Source organism: Nanorana parkeri, unplaced genomic scaffold (genome assembly GCF_000935625.1).
Source record: "Nanorana parkeri isolate BGI_ZX_2015 unplaced genomic scaffold, ASM93562v1 scaffold716, whole genome shotgun sequence".
NCBI classification, from domain to species: domain Eukaryota; kingdom Metazoa; phylum Chordata; class Amphibia; order Anura; family Dicroglossidae; genus Nanorana; species Nanorana parkeri.
This window is the reverse complement of record NW_017306984.1, coordinates 374,061-391,212: the sequence shown is the minus strand read 5'-3', so window position 1 is coordinate 391,212 and position 17,152 is coordinate 374,061. Positions and strand designations below refer to the sequence as shown.

The 17,152-nt window shown below is 43.1% G+C and overlaps 1 protein-coding gene across 1 annotated transcript in view; it reads left to right on the top strand.

Annotated features, from left to right (window-relative positions):
* Positions 1 to 17,152, top strand: part of SIK2 (salt inducible kinase 2) — a 153,570-nt gene that overhangs the window by 46,959 nt on the left and 89,459 nt on the right. The window contains exons 2-3 of the mRNA XM_018564031.1: positions 7,178 to 7,294; positions 14,303 to 14,366. Coding sequence (XP_018419533.1) covers positions 7,178 to 7,294; positions 14,303 to 14,366 — 181 coding nt within the window. The remainder of the gene's footprint in view (positions 1 to 7,177; positions 7,295 to 14,302; positions 14,367 to 17,152) is intronic.

Here is a 17,152-nt window from a genome sequence, read left to right as displayed (position 1 = left end):
GGAGCCGTGTCAGAATAGAAAAAACATATATAAATATTTTCTGCCCATTGAAATGCATTGCTAGATTCCTATTGGCTATTTCAATTTGCAATATCCAATAGTAAACTAGCATTGTACCTGCCCTCTGCTGATGGACCTGATGGAGAACTGCATTTCAATGGGCAAAAAATATATATTTAATTTTTTTTCTATTCTGACACGGCTCCGTGTCAGAATAAAGTTAAAAAAAAAAAAAAAAAGCAGGGTTTCTCTCCTTGGCGGCCCGGAGACTCCCAGAGCGCCAGGGAGAGTTTGCTGTTTGGAGATCAGTGTCCCTGGTTAGCTGGTAACCAGGGACGCTGATCTCTCTGCAAGTGGCCAGAGCCAGCCGTAAGATCACGGCTGGCTCCGCCCAGCTGTCAGAAGCAGGCTGTCGGCTGGCCGCTCGGCCAGCTTCGGCTTTCAGCGCGGCTCAGCCAAGTCGAGGCATATGCGTTCGGCTCAACTGAGCCGCTCGGGACACGTTCGGGAGCTGTACGGGCTATAGTGAATAGCCCGTACAGCACCCCTTCGGTTCTACTAAACCGAAGGGGTCCTGGGGCCGAAGCTAGCCGAAGGATCGGCCGAAGCTACGTCTAGATCCTTTGGCAGCTTCGTGAATAGACCCCTATGAGGTTGAGTGAAAATCACTCACCTTATAGTTCTCTTTTAATTCCCAGTTTTTTCATTCTCATAGCCTGTGTTTTCCAGGCAAGCATATACTGTACTGTGTGAAATCTGGGGTTGTTGCAGATTTAAAAACTTTTATTTATGCTGTCAGAACGTTACACCGGTCTGTTTTAAAGTATATTTAAAGCCAAAAATTGTTTATAAACTATTATAAACTTTATCCTTACTGCTTGACAATGACTTCTGCTGTATCCTCTCTTCTTATGAATGTACTTGCTTGTTGAATGCTTCTCTTAAAGCTGAACTCCATGCAGATATAACAGATACAAGTTCATGCTCCTCTGTATTTACTAATAGATCATTCAATGTATTTCATTTTAAAGCTAAACTCCGGGATAAACAAATATTGTCTAAGTACTCAATAAATTTATAACATGGGTGCAAAAAATGAAAAAAGGGCCTCAGTCATGAAGGGGTTAATGTGCTGCTTTTTGTATTTCTCCCAGATCTGTGCAGTAATCCAGTGTGAATTTTTTACCTCTGTGCAGGAGATTTTTGTAATAAAGACCGGTCACAGCTGCTCTCTCTCCTTGTGCAGGTTGACTGGTCTTGTCTCTGCCCACTCCTGTTGTTTTCTGCAGGCAACCTGTAACGGGTGGGCCTGCTGGGTCCCTCCTCCAGCTCTGTTGTCTGCACAGGTGATAACTAGGTTTGAGAAATAGTTCAGTGCACATACAGTGGATTTATATCCCTTGTGGCTTATGAGAAATATATTTATATGAAAGTTTTATTTTATGTCATTATCTCCACTGATAGGAGGAAAGAGCAGATATACTTTGCTGGGCGATGTATATTTGTTTGATCTGGATTCATTACAGGCAGTCCCTGGGTTACGAACAAGATAGGGACTGTAGGTTAGTTCTTAAGTTGAATTTGTATGTAAGTTGGAACAGGTTTTTTTTGGTTAGTTTTGGATAGCATAGGGAAGGGTTAACCCCCTGTAATGTTTGTTTTGCTGTGTGTGCCCCTATTCAGAAGATTTCACCTCACTTTCTGTCCCAGTGACAATTGGATTTTGAAAATGTTAGGTTGGCGTGGAAACAAAGATTGGTGATAAAGCTTCAGTGGAGACACCTTTTTCCCATGATAACTTTTACAGGAGTGAATCCCTTCCTAGGGGTAGATTTCCTCTCACTTCCTGTTGTCTCGAGGACAGGAAGTGAGATTAAATTTTTCTAATGAGGATACTGACAGCAGTAAAAAAACTGTGTCCCGGAGGAAGAGGCGGGCACCCCTTTTCTGCACGTCTAACAAGAGGCAACTTCCTGTAATGTACATATAGTACTATGAACCAGGCCCAAAAAGGCGGGCACTCCTCGTCAGCACGAGCGCGGTAGCATTACAACTACCCCTGCTGCACAGTGATAGCCTCTGTTTGTAAGTAGGAGTCGGATGTTTGTAACTCGGGGACTGTCTGTATTGAAAAAAAATCTGAGAGTTTAATACTACTTTAAATACAAATCATTTTGCGGGTAAAATATCTCCCATATACTAATATGTTATCAGTGTATTCAGATGTTTGCCTAAATTCAGTGGTTACAAGAACAATTACTTATTGATTGGTTTAATGGTTGCTAAAAATTATCAGTAACTTAAAGTTTTATTTGTGTATTTATTTTTGTGATTTGCTACGAAAAGAGAATGCAAGCTTTCATGAATGAACGCAGATAAAGATTAGCAGGCTTCCTTGGCTGTTAGCAAAATGTAATCAGGTCATCGAGATGGCATACAATTCGCAGAAAATGTATTGTGTGTGACGTCAGCAGGTGATATGTGCAGACACTTGGAACGTGTGAATGTACCTTATACCCCTCTAGCAATGGATGACCTGCAATGCCTTGTGTCATGTACTGTACTGTACTTTCCACGCTTGGGTCAAGGCAAGATTTACAGCTTACTTTTACTTTTTGGCTGCTCTGAGAAAAGTTTGGATTTTAAAACATTTAAAGAAGAACTCCAGGAATGTAAAAGGTTAAGCCCTGCAGCGGTGTTACCGTCGGACTGCTCGGTTTCTCAAAAATAAATAAATATATAATCACCTGATTCTCGTTCCCGTTTGGCTGCTAGACCAGCCCCTCAGCCTCTGCTCCCCCAGGCTTCGGCAGTCTAAGGACTGCTGATGTCATCATGTCTAATGAAGGTCCATTGACTGCCGAGGGACCTACCACAGCCAGAGCGGGTAGGGAGAGAGGTGAGCACTCCCCACCACAGGACCAAAGATCAGATGAGTATATCTCCAGTTTTCTGGCCCCCTAGAGAAAAACAAGCAGTTAACCCTTGCAGGGCAGGGGTAGCCCCACTGTAGGAGTTACCTTTTCAAAGTTCTTCTTTAAAGAAAGAGTCAGCTATGAATCATTTACAGCTAAAATGGCCATACAATATTGCACAAAAGTACAAGGAGCTATTTGGGTCTGCCGCTTGTTTCCATCCAAAGCTGTCACAAAGGAGCAATTCAGAGGAAAGTGTAGTGTATTTTCAGTGAGCGTATAGTTTGATTTATTATTGTAGCGTGTACCTTAAAGTGTATGAGTTTAGTAAATCTCTGCAATAAATACACATTTCCGCATAATCCATCTATTTAAAACTGCTGCAAGTATAGAAAAAGCCTGTTGCTCCTTCCAGAAATCCTAACAGCATTCTTAAAGGAGAACTATGGGGTCAGTGTTTTTCCCCATAGTTCTCCTTAGGGTAACGGGAGGACACAAACTAGCGTCCTCCCGTTACCCTAAGCTCAGTATACCGCGAGCTACAGCTCGCGGTATACTGAGACGCCGCAGCCGGAGCGGATCCCGACGTAGATGACGGGATCCGCCCAGCTGCGTGAGTGACAGCTGGCTCTGCCTATCTAGAGGCAGAGCTAGCTGTACCCGCCCCCTCCCCCGTCCGTTCCGCCAGTCAGCGCTGGCAGATCGGAGCGGGGAGAGGGGAATCCAGCCCTCCCCTTGTCACGGCAGAGAGCCGTGACAGGATCGAGAGGTGAGCGAACCTGGTATGTGTTCGCTTACCTCCCGATCTACTGAGCCGACCTGTGACAGTCTCATTGTCACAGGTCGGCTAGAACTATGAGGTGAGTGGAAATCACTCATCTCATAGTTCTCCTTTAACCTCCTGTTTGAGATGGCAGCACAGAGGCTTCTCTGCCCTGAAATCCCTAGCAGTGTTGTCACCCCTGCCCAGTTGTCTTCTGCTAGTGCTAGTGTGTGTGTGCCGGCGCTGACTTGATACAACACAAATCACTGTTTACTTTTTATTTATTTATTATTACTGAAGTGAAATGTCAAAGTTATGTTTCAGTCATTCCAATGCATGGCAGTGGGAAACAGGCAGGTAAGCTCCTTTTTCCAGCAGCGCACTGCAATCCATAAGAGTGTTTATAATTCAAATTGATTATAATTAAAATGTTATTCTGCATTTTAACTAAACTCCAACTGTATGACATTTAATTTATAAGAGCACTTTATATCACTCACAATTGTCATGCATGTTCCCCTAAAGTGCAATTGAAGCCAAGACGTATGTGTAGTTTTGGAAGAAGTGAACCCGTCAGGTTTTTATTGCTGTCTGTGTCCCCGTTAGGGAGATTCACCCTCGCTATTTTTCCTTTGTGACTGTTATCACTGAAAGTGAAAGAAAATCCCAAATGTTGGGTTGTCTTCAGAACAGAATTAGATGGGAAATCTTCTAATGGAGACACTAGTTCTGGCCATCAGGGATTGCTCTCACTTTGGAGGGTTTTCCTCTCACTTCCTGTTGCAGCTCTCAGACAGGAATGGAAATCTCCTCAATGGGACACAGATGGCAAATAAAGATGACAAGGGTTATAACCATTTTATCTAAAAGTGAAGAAAAAATTATGACTTCAATTCTACCTTAAAATACCGTTTTCACATTTGTCATTCCTTTCTGCATCCTAGTTCTGCTTATCTACTACAGTCTACATGCACTCATTTCAGCACATCCTAGCTCTGCACAAGGGGCGCATGTGACTGGGTAACAACACATGAGCACAGTTTGGAGACAGTTGTCACCCCATAACAAGAAGTACCTGAAAAAGGACCCTCATGGCAGGATCACCAGGTATCAGGGCTCCTTCACACTTCTCCGTTTTAATGCAGCAACACATTTTACTGTATATAAATGCATTACAAATAGAAATCCCATTCTTTCTTATGCGGCTAGTTCATGACTATGTGGACATTCTGTGGGCCTATTTATATATACACATGTGCATTACCATGCATGCTACATGCATACAGAACAGCGTGAGTCCAGCCTTATTGTAATAAACTGATGATTTAAAAAGATTGAAAACAACTTTTAAAATTATAATATGTTCAAGGTTATATGAGATTGGGTTTAGGTTTGCAGTTTGAGGCCGCTATATGATTTAAAAATACATATTGGTGATATGTAGTCATATGGTTGATGTTTGTTCTTGTAATTTCATCATATTAATATTATCAGTCATGGTAAATCTATCAATAGAAGTATTGCAATGCCACTTGCTTGTTGTCAGTAGAAGGATTAGGATGGTGCTGGCTGGGGATAAAGCGTGTATCCTCCAGGAGTCCTGTGGGGTGCTGGAGTAATCAGGCTGTCTCTATCACAATCCCCCTTCTCCCCTGCCTGCCGTCACTAGATCCGAGAGAGGATGAATATAATTCTGAATCATTAAATGTCAGCAGCTTTATTCACTACGTATGTGTGCGGCAGCCTAGATTCACACACTGCTGGGGGAGACATTCCCATAGAGGTCAGGTCACCCATTCTCAGAGAATTGTAAAGAAGATCCTGAGGCTTATCCACATCTCACCCAAGCTCCTGAGACCCACCCACACTTGCTGTCCCATGCTGATATTCTTTACTGACAGTTGTTGGTTGCATTTTTACTGACGCATGATTATGTTCAGGTATTAAAGAATAAAAGGCAGATGTTCTCTGAGCTTAACCCTTCATCTGGACAAATCTCACTTCATCCAGTAGATATATTATACTAAATTGTTGTCTCCAGCAAGATCAGTAACACAAATTGAGGAAAAGGGAAAGGAAAGAAAAGCGACAGATGGATGTTTTATGTCTGTAATCCAAATATAAAAATAAGATGATTAATATGACAATTTCATGTATGGAGTAGGCAGCTGGTGGATGTCTAATGACTTTATATTTTTACTTTCTTATATAGTTCTATTGTTCTGTAAAAAATAACTACACTTGTAGCACCCATGTTGCACCCATATTTAGAATGTAACATGAAATATAGTCACAGCCCCAAATAACAAGATAAAAACTAATAATACATTAAAAGATAACACGGCGACATTAGCTTTTGCTGCAATTATCAGCTTCAATCCAAAGATTTCCCCCACAGTACCTTTTTCTGCCACTAGATGTCCCCATCAGCATCATTTAACTCGCTTCCTTTGTGGCTAGGTTAGCTTGGACCCTCTCCAGCCTGTGACTGGACAGTGAAAGGAGAAGCAGTACAGGAATAAACTCATCTCTCCATATTTATTATAAATTTAATGATATTTCAAGGGTTATTTCACCTTTATTGTTTGTTTGTTTTTTCTTACAATGCATATTAAAATGCTGCCTTGCGTTTTAAAAACATTAAGCTTACTTTTATTAATGCTGCTCCTGTGGGCTCCCCCTCTCTGTCCCAACTACATGAAAAGACCATTGGATGCACAGCCCCAGCTCCTCGTGAATAAGCACCTTGCTAGAATAATGTGGCCTGCTAACCGCACATGCGCAGTGCACTTTCTCATTCACTGGATGCTGTGCTCAGCCATTGCTGAGAGAGAAAGTAGACTGTGCATGTATGGTTAGCAAGCCACGTTCTTCTAGCAAGATGTTTATTCATGAGGAGCTGGGGCTGTGCATCCAATGGTCGATCTGCCCTGCCATGGAGTCGGGCGGAGAGGGGGAGCCCACAGGAGCAACTCCCCACACTGCAAGGGTAAACTGCTTCTGTTGACTAGGGGACTCCGTAAAGCCATAGTACTCCCATCCTAGGTCACCGCTTACCTCTGTCCCCCTCCTCTTTGGCTATGGAATGTCCCTTGGCATCCTCGCATCCGATGCAATTCAATGGACCTGCACTAGACGTGATCATGTCAGTCGTCCTTAGACCACCGGAGCCTAGGGCACAAGAGGCTGTGGAGACCAGTCTAGCAGTTCAGAAGAATCCAGGGGGACCGCGGATTAGGTAAGTAAATCTGCTTTAATAGTGTCCTCTAGTCTAGACAAAACAAGCACTTAATCCTTGTGTAAGGGTAGCCCCATTGAAAGGGTAGGCGTTTTTCATTTTTCCCAAAGCTCTTCTTTAAGGGACTGTTTCATGGAGAATTTTATATCACAGAAATTACACAACTGTTGTGTTACAAGTGTAATAATACAGCTACTGTCGCCTTGTGCATTATATGGAACCTGATCAAGTCCCTAAAATAGTTTCATGTTCTATCTACAGGTGGCAATAAAGATTATTGACAAGTCTCAGCTCGATGCTGTAAATTTGGAGAAAATCTACCGGGAAGTAGAAATAATGAAGATGCTGGATCATCCTCATATTATCAAGCTTTACCAGGTAAGTCAGTTTACCTGTATTAGATTAGATGATACCAATGTAATAGTTGCTGACCACTGTTTATAGGATGATTCATAAGCTTCTGAACGCTTTTTGTGGCCAGCATTATATTTTCCAAGCAAGGCGCACATTAATCTTCACATTATTCACTGATGATGAAATGTCTATAATCCAGGACACAGAGGTTTTTCAGGGACAAGACCTTTAAGACACGGTGAAAGAATGAAATCAAGTATATAATATGACATGCATTAGTCATGGAGTTTAAGTGACAGTTGCATACATTTATAGCTGAACAGAAAGTAAGTGAGATATGCTATTAAGGTCCATGGTATTTGCTCTATGATTAGGGTATACTAATTGTATTATATTTATACGTTTTCACCTAATAGGTCAATGTAAAAAGTCCTGGAAAGACAGTAAAAAGGGGAAAGGAATAAGAGGTAACAAAGTATAACAAAATGTTTACTTTGTGATTTAGGTAAGGTAAGCGTATTTTAAATATACCTCTGTTCCTTGAGTTATGCCAGGGTATGCTTGGGAACTGTCTTCTTTTTTTTTGCCTCTTTCGGCTTTTAGTGATTACCGGCTTTTTTGAGATTTACAGAAAATCTTGGATGCCCAGATAGGTGACAATGTGTCACGGATACCGGCACAGGTGACCACACACCTGCGCAGGTACCCACACAGGCAGACCAAACACATGTGAAACAATCAGGGTTAAAGGTTCAGGACTGGGATCAGGACTCACAGGAAACAATACTGAGCCATAATCCTGACTGCAGGGAGGGTTTAAATATCCTCCCAGGTACTGGCAGCTGGGAAAGACCCGCAGGTGAGCACTCAAGGAGCGGGCTCTGGACGCTCCACAAAAGTCAATCCGCGCCACCGCGAGGTCCAAGGGCATATCTACAGGCCTGTGGAAGTCCCAACAGGAAGGCCATGGGCACCAGGGTTCCGAGGAGTACACCCCCCAGCACAAAGGAGCCCGGGTATCAGCGGGTACGCCATCCGGTTACCCCCGAAGCAGTGGTCACCCAACCCAGGTCACCACATACTTCAGGGGACGCAGCAAGACCAACCAGAAGCCAGGGGTGCCAAAATGGAACTCCTCTGTTCCCCAGGATCTCACCAACACCAGGCCCTGGCCTGCGCACATGATCACCCCACCTAAGGCGGACGCCACAGGCCCATTGGCTGCAAGGGGCATTACCTCGGCACCAGGACCCAAGCAGGCAGTGGACGACAGTCCCACAAAGTTCGGTTGGACATGCCGCCAGGGCACCGGATCAGCAGAGGCAAGGAGTCGGAAAACAGGCACAGGATCGGAAACTATGAACTGGACAGTAGGCCCCAGGTCAGAGGCGAGGAGCTGGGCCTCAGGCACCGGATCGGCAAAGGCGAAGAGCTGAGCAGCAGACACCGGATCAGCGGAGGTAACGAGCTGGGCAGCAGACACCGGATCAGCGGAGGTAACGAGCTGGGCAGCAGACACCAGATCAGCAGAGGTAACGAGCTGGGCAGCAGACATCGGATCAGCGGAGGTAACGAGCTGGGCAGCAGGCATCGGATCAGCGGAGGTAACGAGCTGGGCAGCAGACATTGGATCAGCGGAGGTAACGAGCTGGGCAGCAGACACCGGATCAGTGGAGGTAACCAGCTGGACAGCAGACACCGGATCAGCGGAGGTAAAGAGCTGGGCAGCAGACACCGGATCAGTGGAGGTAACGAGCTGGGCAGCAGACACCGGATCAGCGGAGGTAACGAGCTGGGCAGCAGGCATCGGATCAGCGGAGGTAACGAGCTGGGCAGCAGGCATCGGATCAGCGGAGGTAACGAGCTGGGCAGCAGGCATCGGATCAGCGGAGGTAACGAGCTGGGCAGCAGGCATCGGATCAGCGGAGGTAACGAGCTGGGCAGCAGGCATCGGATCAGCGGAGGTAACGAGCTGGGCAGCAGGCATCGGATCAGCGGAGGTAACGAGCTGGGCAGCAGGCATCGGATCAGCGGAGGTAACGAGCTGGGCAGCAGGCATCGGATCAGCGGAGGTAACGAGCTGGGCAGCAGGCATCGGATCAGCGGAGGTAACGAGCTGGGCAGCAGACACCGGATCAGCGGAGGTTAGGAGCTGGGCAGCAGACACCGGATCAGCGGATCACCAGATCAGCAACTGGAACAGGAGCTGGATCGTCAGCGACTGGAACAGGAGCTAGATCGTCAGCGACTGGAACAGGAGCTGGATCGGCATCGTCTGGAACAGGAGTTGGATCGGCATCGACTGGAGCTGGATCGGCATCGACTGGAACAGGAGCTGGATCGGCATCGACTAGAACAGGAGCAAGATCGTCTCGAACAGGAACTGGAACAGGAGCGGCTGGAACTGGAGCAGGTGGGGCTGGAAGTGGAGCAGGTGGGCCTGGAACAGGTGGGACTGGAACCAGAACAGGCTGAGCTGGAATGAACCCTGAGTATCCCAGACAGTCATCCCCAGCCTCATCCTCCGAGCAGTCACTCAAATTCTCATTCTCTGAACATTCAGTCCATGCCTCTAGATCCTCCAGGTCTGGCTGAGACGTAGCCAGGAGACATGAAGGTTCTTGCTGGGTGGCCTTGGGAACAGGTGTAGCTGAACGGCAGACAGGTGCTGTTGCTATTGGAAACGGGGAGTGGATTTGTTCATCAGAAATAACAAAAGTCCCTGCGGTTGTCATGGGCAATATGGCTAACCCCGATCGGGATATGGAAAGGGGGCTAGACTGCCAAAACCGTATGTCAGACCACCTCAGGAGCAGGAGTTGGGCAAAGGTTCCCACACAGCACCCCCGGTCAATAAGGGACTGAACCGCCTCACTACAATTTAACAAGGTCTCCTGTGAACATCCAGAGTAATGTTCGAAAAACACAGCTGGATCATCCTCTAAGAACCACACCAGCGACCTGACCTGTGACAAGGTAAATGGAGGGGAGAAGTAATCACCCTTATTACCACTCAAAGCTAGTTCACTACAAATCTGGATTAGGGGTTGAATATCCTGAAAAGAACAACCAGTCATATCCATATAACAATGCGGGTACATTCCAATAGGTCTGCTCTGGGGAAGCCCTGAAACAACTGTAGGCAGTGCTGCCGCACCTCGGATGCTAAAAGGGCATAATAGCTTATCCCCTCGAGATCCATCTTGACAGTAGAAAAAAGGGGGGGGGGGAAACCACTCCAAAGCCAACAGGTCCCCGTGTGGTCGATTTGGTCGTTTGTGGGCTCAGTATTCTGTCACGGATACTGGCACAGGTGACCCCACACCTGTGCAGGTACCCACACAGGCAGACCAAACACATGTGACCACACGGACCAGGCAAGTATGTGATATCTGTATAGGTTATTTAATATACACAGCAGACTAACAGCAACAACCAACAACAGGGCTCACAGGTAACAAGGTTCAAACAGGGTTCAGGAATCACAGGTAACAAGGTTCAAACAGGGTTCAGGAATCACAGGTAACAAGGTTCAAACAGGGTTCAGGAATTACAGGTAACAAGGTTCAAACAGGGTTCAGGACTCTCAGGAAACAATCAGGGTTCAAGGTTCAGGACTGGGATCAGGACAAACAGGAAACAATACTGAGCCATCATCCTGACTGCGGGGAGGGTTTAAATATCCTCCCAGGAAGCACCAGGTGATGGCTAAGTACTGGCAGCTGGGAAACACCCGCAGGTGAGCACTGGAGCTGCAGGTCCCAGCACCACCCAGTGATGTCATGCTACTTTTTGCTACAAGTTTGATGGGAGGAGCCGGCAGGCTCTGTAAAATGCCTTGAATCTTTTTTAACCCCTTCGTGACGGGAGACGTACACTGTACGTCCAGCCACAAAGGGACCAAATGACTTGTCACGTACACTGTACGTGACGAGTTATTTGCTGCTTTAGAGGGCTGTTAATCGCTGAGAATCAGCTTTTAACATTCATTAATGGCTGCCCTTACTACAGAGGCATTCATTAATGAAAGGGTTAACCTTTTTCAGACACCCGATACCTTAATATCGGGTGTCTGAGAGTCAAAGCAAAGCGGACACAGATGCCGGCTTTTGCCGGCATTCTGACAGCTCGTATAGATCGAGAGATATCTCTCTCAAGCTATACTGGCTTTTTTTTTTTTCTTTCATGAATAGATACAAAATGTGTCTATTCCTACAATGTATCTATTCCTGGAAGAAGAATGTTTGTTTGCTGATCGTTGTTGCAACAATCAGAAAACATTTAGTAACAGCTGAATCCTGAACTGCTGCAGGATCAGTGTCACTAACTTATTATCGGCTGTTCTGAAGTTTGAAGCAGCCTGATAATAACCAAAAATTTATTAATTTATCATGCAGTAACAGTGAGATTAATTCACAAAATCTGCTTGATATAATTAAATAAATAAAATAACATTTTTAAGTTAAAAAAAAAAGTGAAAAGTGTAAAAAAAAAAAAAATTTGTGAAAAGTGTAAAAAAAATAAAAAAATGTGTAAAAAATAAAATAAAATAAGGGACAAATAAATGAATGTATTTATTGCATTTTTTTAGCTGTGCTGGTTTTGTAAAAAAAATACTACAAATCAAAACTGGGAAAAAAGTGTTTTTTTTAAACGGTTTTTTCCTCTTTTTTTATATTTTATTTGTCCTAAGTGAGGCGTTAGACGCACATATGTGATATAAATATGTAGCCCTATCTGTCCTCTAAAAAACAATATATAATATGTGTGGGTGCACTTTGTAAGAAAGTATATTACTGACGTGGAAGAATCACACAGCAAAAATGTCAAAAGTGTGTCAGTCATTTACGAACAGAAACTAAAAACAAGCTCAGTCATGAAGGGGTTAAAGGAATGATAGAAAAGATCACATTCCAGGGATCCATTTAGATGTGCTGCTTTTCCCTGCTGGCCACTGGGTGCTGCAGACTTGAGTTGTGCCATCTGCTGATAGTTTGACTGGTTGCAGGCATGTCTAATGGAATACCGGGGGATGTGTTTTTTTCAGGTAAATCTTGGAAACAAAATGATTGATGATAGAGAAAGCTAATAGCTGTGAGATGGTGCTAACAAGAGCACAGATGAGGGGGAGAAGTGATTGATGAATGATAGAGATCGTTCAGACAGAAAATTAATATGGGCTCAGGATAGCTGCTGCAGCTTCAAAGGGTTATTTTGTGGAGATGCAAGTTTGCAGGGAATTGTGAGAAATCAGCTTCAATAGAGGAAAGGATTTGCTACAAGTGTGGGTAATTCCGGAGTTCAGCTTTGACTCCACTAATTTGCTAGTCTAAGATCTGATGCAAACGCTGCCAAGGCTACGTGCTGTTTCCATGTATGTTTAAAATAAAAGGGCAAAGGGAACTGGAGGACAAAGGCACCTAGAAGTGCTTGGCTCAAGACTTGAAACCATTACATTGGCACACCACACCAGGGTTCGGGGATGAGTGATGTCTACACACTCCACCCCTCTATTCTGAATACCATGTAGTGACACATCCTTTATAAATATTACTACTACGTTTATGCAAAATGACTGATTGTCTTGTGAGAAAAGTTATGCCCTCTATTCATAACCATTCTCCCTGCTGTAATGATATTGTAGACCAATATAACCGCCTAGATAGATGAAGGCCAGATACTAGCTTGCTTTCACATGTATGGTGGTCAAACTATCAACTATACTAATCAGCTGTACACCTCGCCACTTAGGTTATGTCGGGTAAACCTGACTTAAAGGGGTTCTAAACCCTCCGTTTTTTTTTTGCTTATATCTACTGCTAGCAAGCAGTAGATATAGGCAAGAAGTGTAAAAAAAAAAAAAAAACGCTTGAAATCATTTTAAACTTACCTCGTTATCGCTGCTCGCTCCCGCGCCGAGAATCAGGAACTGCTCGTACGGCCGCAAAGGATCTTGGGGCGGGAGCATGCGCAGATCCGATTCTCGCAAGGTAAGTCTATGGACGCGTGCACCCGCATGCAGACAGCGCTGGATCGGAGGGACAGAGCAGTCAGCGCTGGACCGGAGTGACGTTGCACCGCTGGAGGGACACATGAAAACATGGGGAAAGAAGAGGAAGACCAGAATAAGAGACATCATTTAAGGTAAGTGCTAACATTTACATGGGGGGGAGGGAAAAAAATGTTGCCTTTAATATCACTTTAAGCCAATCCCTGCTTACATAATATGTCACAGAGGCAATGTTTCACCTTCACCAGTGGCATCAACTGAATTATCTTAATGTATTTTCCTGATTATCACTATTATTTTTAGTAAGGCACAGATGAGAGGGAGGAAAGACCATGCAAAAGTCACTAGTTGTGTAGTAGAGCCTCTCTTTACCCATTTTAGGGCATCCCGGGGTGCTCTGCTAGGCATGTGAACATATGTGCAAGAATTTTAGCATAGCTGCCAACTTTCTGAGAGGAGAAAAAGGGAAACCTTGCAACGTGATGTATTTAGGCAATGGATTCACCCCAGCCACACCCCTAACTTTGTTGACCATTAAGGAGAAGAATTTATATACCAAAATTATTAGTTAAATCAATTTTTTACCATTATTTTTCCTTTATACAGGCTTTTCAAAGTAGCAAACAAGTTCATTTAGAAATAAGATGAAGGTTTTTGTGCAGAATAAAGCTTTTGGTAGTTAAAACATCACACTAGTACATCAGTCCAACAAGAGGGACAACTGAGGAGGAGAGGAGGACAGAGGGATTTGGTTCCAAATGAGGGACAGTTCATAGGTATGACTTTCGGTGCTCCCTCTACAAGTCTACGGCTACATTTAGAAGCTTTAAAGTCAACACAGATTCACTTTAATAAGCTAAGGAACATGAGTTTTCCAGTGACCAAGGCTTAAAAATGAAATTGTTATGTTTTATGCAAAGTTATTTTCTGACTCTTGAAATTACATAATTGTATTTTTTTGACTAAGGTGTTAGACTTTTATAGAAAGTACCTAAAACAATAATTTTGTTTGAATTCATCAGGTTATGGAAACCAAAAACATGCTTTACCTAGTGACAGAATATGCCAAAAACGGGGAGATCTTTGGTAAGTTCCTTGATTATTTATTATCTTTCATAACTGTGTGGCGTCATCTATGTGTATTTGCTGTGCAAACTCCTTCTGAGAAATGCAGTACTTTCCTGGGAGATGAATGCTCTATTTGTTGATGGTTTTATGGTTATGACTCGCAGCTCCAGGTGTTCCTAACCTGACAGCACATAATCAGCAAGAAATTCATTGACATAGTTTTAGAAGGATCAGAAAAACAATCTAGATGCTAACGGCTTGTATATTTTCATAAATGCCTATAAGAAATTTGAAATGGTAAAATAAAATTTTCTATATAAAAAGAATAAAAGCAATAGGCATAGAATTTAGATTATATACTCGTTTAAAGGTGTCATATACATGTGTGTGTTTTAGGTGTGTGAGTTGATTGCTTTCCAATAGATATCAGTTAAAATGTATGTGAATCCTAAGCATGGAAATCTGCTCGGTGCACTCTGGTGTACATTGTGGTAACATCCATGTCAATGTTATAAAATAAGCACTCTATATTTTTTTTAGTGGATTGTATAGTGGAAATATCTACACAATTAGAACCCCTGAAAATACAGGGGGAGCGTGACTATTCAGTCTTGGGTCCGTATGTAGTAAATCTTCAAGGCAGACATATCACACATTCCACAGGTTAAAAGACACTAAAAACACAAGAGAAGAAAGGAGCACCTCTAAGACTATTAGTAAATCAGACTTGCAAAACCTTTTGGATGCATTAAGCTCACCTTCGTGTTTGGCTGAGAGAATACATACAGTATGAGCAATTATGTCAACCAGGTTTATATAGACAAATCTACCTCAGCAGGTTATAGTTGTATCTTGTATCAGTGATAGTGCTATTAAACGAAATACAATACACCTAGGTGTATCTGTTTGAGCATATATTAGTACACTTATAAGGAAAATCTAACCTGGATGAATGGTCTTGTAAATGAGACATCGGCAAAAGCCCTTTTTAAGATGATGCCCACAGGGATATATGAACATACAGATTTAATTCCACTTAGACTATGAAAATGAATATTCCAGTTCAATAAACTTTGTTATAAGAGGACTCGATGCATTCTCTTCAGGAGTAATGCAGTGATCAGTGAATGAGCAATTGAAACATACACATTGCAATAATAAGTAGGGATAGGACAGGGCTTTCGGCGGGTCAGCCTTTGACATCACAGGCTGACTAGGGAACTGCAGGCTTGTTGTGCTATTTCATGGCGCCCTGCTGTTTCCATTGCAAACTGAACTGCACATGTCTGTCACAGGTCTGAATCTGTGGATAGTGTTGACAGAATGCAGTAGGACACTAAAATAAGGAAGGATACTGGCAGGATCATCAGGTGCTTCTTCATCTTTTAAACCTAAAGCAGAAAAAAGGGGTGTTCACATATACTTTAAGAGCTGCTCTAAAAAGTCCTATAAATATCAGAGATAATTTTAGACCCACTACTATCCCATTGACAACAACCAAATAATTTCCAGCATGTCCGAAAATGAATTACCTGTCTGGATGCTGACCCAAGATGATGCCTGTTGTGGTTTAGAAAAAAAAGGTTAGGCCCACTTGGGTTGCTTTCATACCGTACACCTTGATGCACAATAACAAGTTACATGCCTTAAACTAAGCATAGTGTGAATGGGGACTAACGTTTGGGACATATGTATACTCCAGGGCTGGACAATTCCAGGTCACCCAACACAACAGGTTACCAACACAACTGAAAAAAAGACTAAAATAAAGTCTGTTAAAAAGTAACAAAACAATTGTTTGCTTAACTATGTATGTTTAAGCTGCCTATATGGTTATATACAGGTTACGTAGTGCTTGTTCCCTGGTTTTTAAAGCTGGCTCCTAGTTCTGGATGAGATTTGTCAATGTTATTTACTGCATCTATACATATAAATATGTGTATATATATATATATATATATTCCACTTTATTTCACTTTATGTTTGAGTATAAAGCAGAGCCCTTAGCACTAGTGATTTACCTGTTTACAAGACAGTTGAGTCCTCCATGAAATTGTCAATGAATGCTTGTAGGGACGTCAGTGGAAACTTTTTTTAGTGACTTCTGGGTGTTTTCCCAAGAAATCCTCTGTTTAAACCATGCCAAGAAGAAATGATAATTTTTCATGACCTGTAGCCCCCTGAAAAGGTTTCTGTTTGTTCTCTAGCATGATTACACTTCATCTGAGAGATCCAGGAAGTTCTAATGATGTTGCTCCCTACCTGACTAATTCATTCCGGCTTAATTGTTTTACCATTTGCTTCCTGTTCTTCTGAGCTTGGAAAGAGGGATTTTCTGAGCTCGACCTTAAATGATCATCATAACTTTCCTAAGCTAGTGATTTCCTAACATTTCTCAAAGGGGCTCTGCTTATTTAGTGTGGATGCATGGATTCTAAGGAGCTTGTCGGTGACAATAGGAGATTTGTTTTTACCGTGATATGCTCAGTCACTAAATGATTTTATGGGATGGCTCCAGGATGCCACTGTATATAGCTGCCAATATTCCCCGAAACATGTGGAGACACTTTTTATGAACCATACCACCATACCAATGTGTGGGAAAGGCCAAAAGAGGTTTGGTCATAAGGGCCACACCTTTCTACCCATAATTGACCATTTAGAATTTAAGGATGTGCTTGGTATTGCCACTGTTTTAGGTGCTAGTCTTGACTTCTGCTCAACTTTTTTTTTATAGATATTGTATTTATTTATTTTTTAGAATTTTTATTCTGAAAAAAATAGAATACTATACCACAAATCAG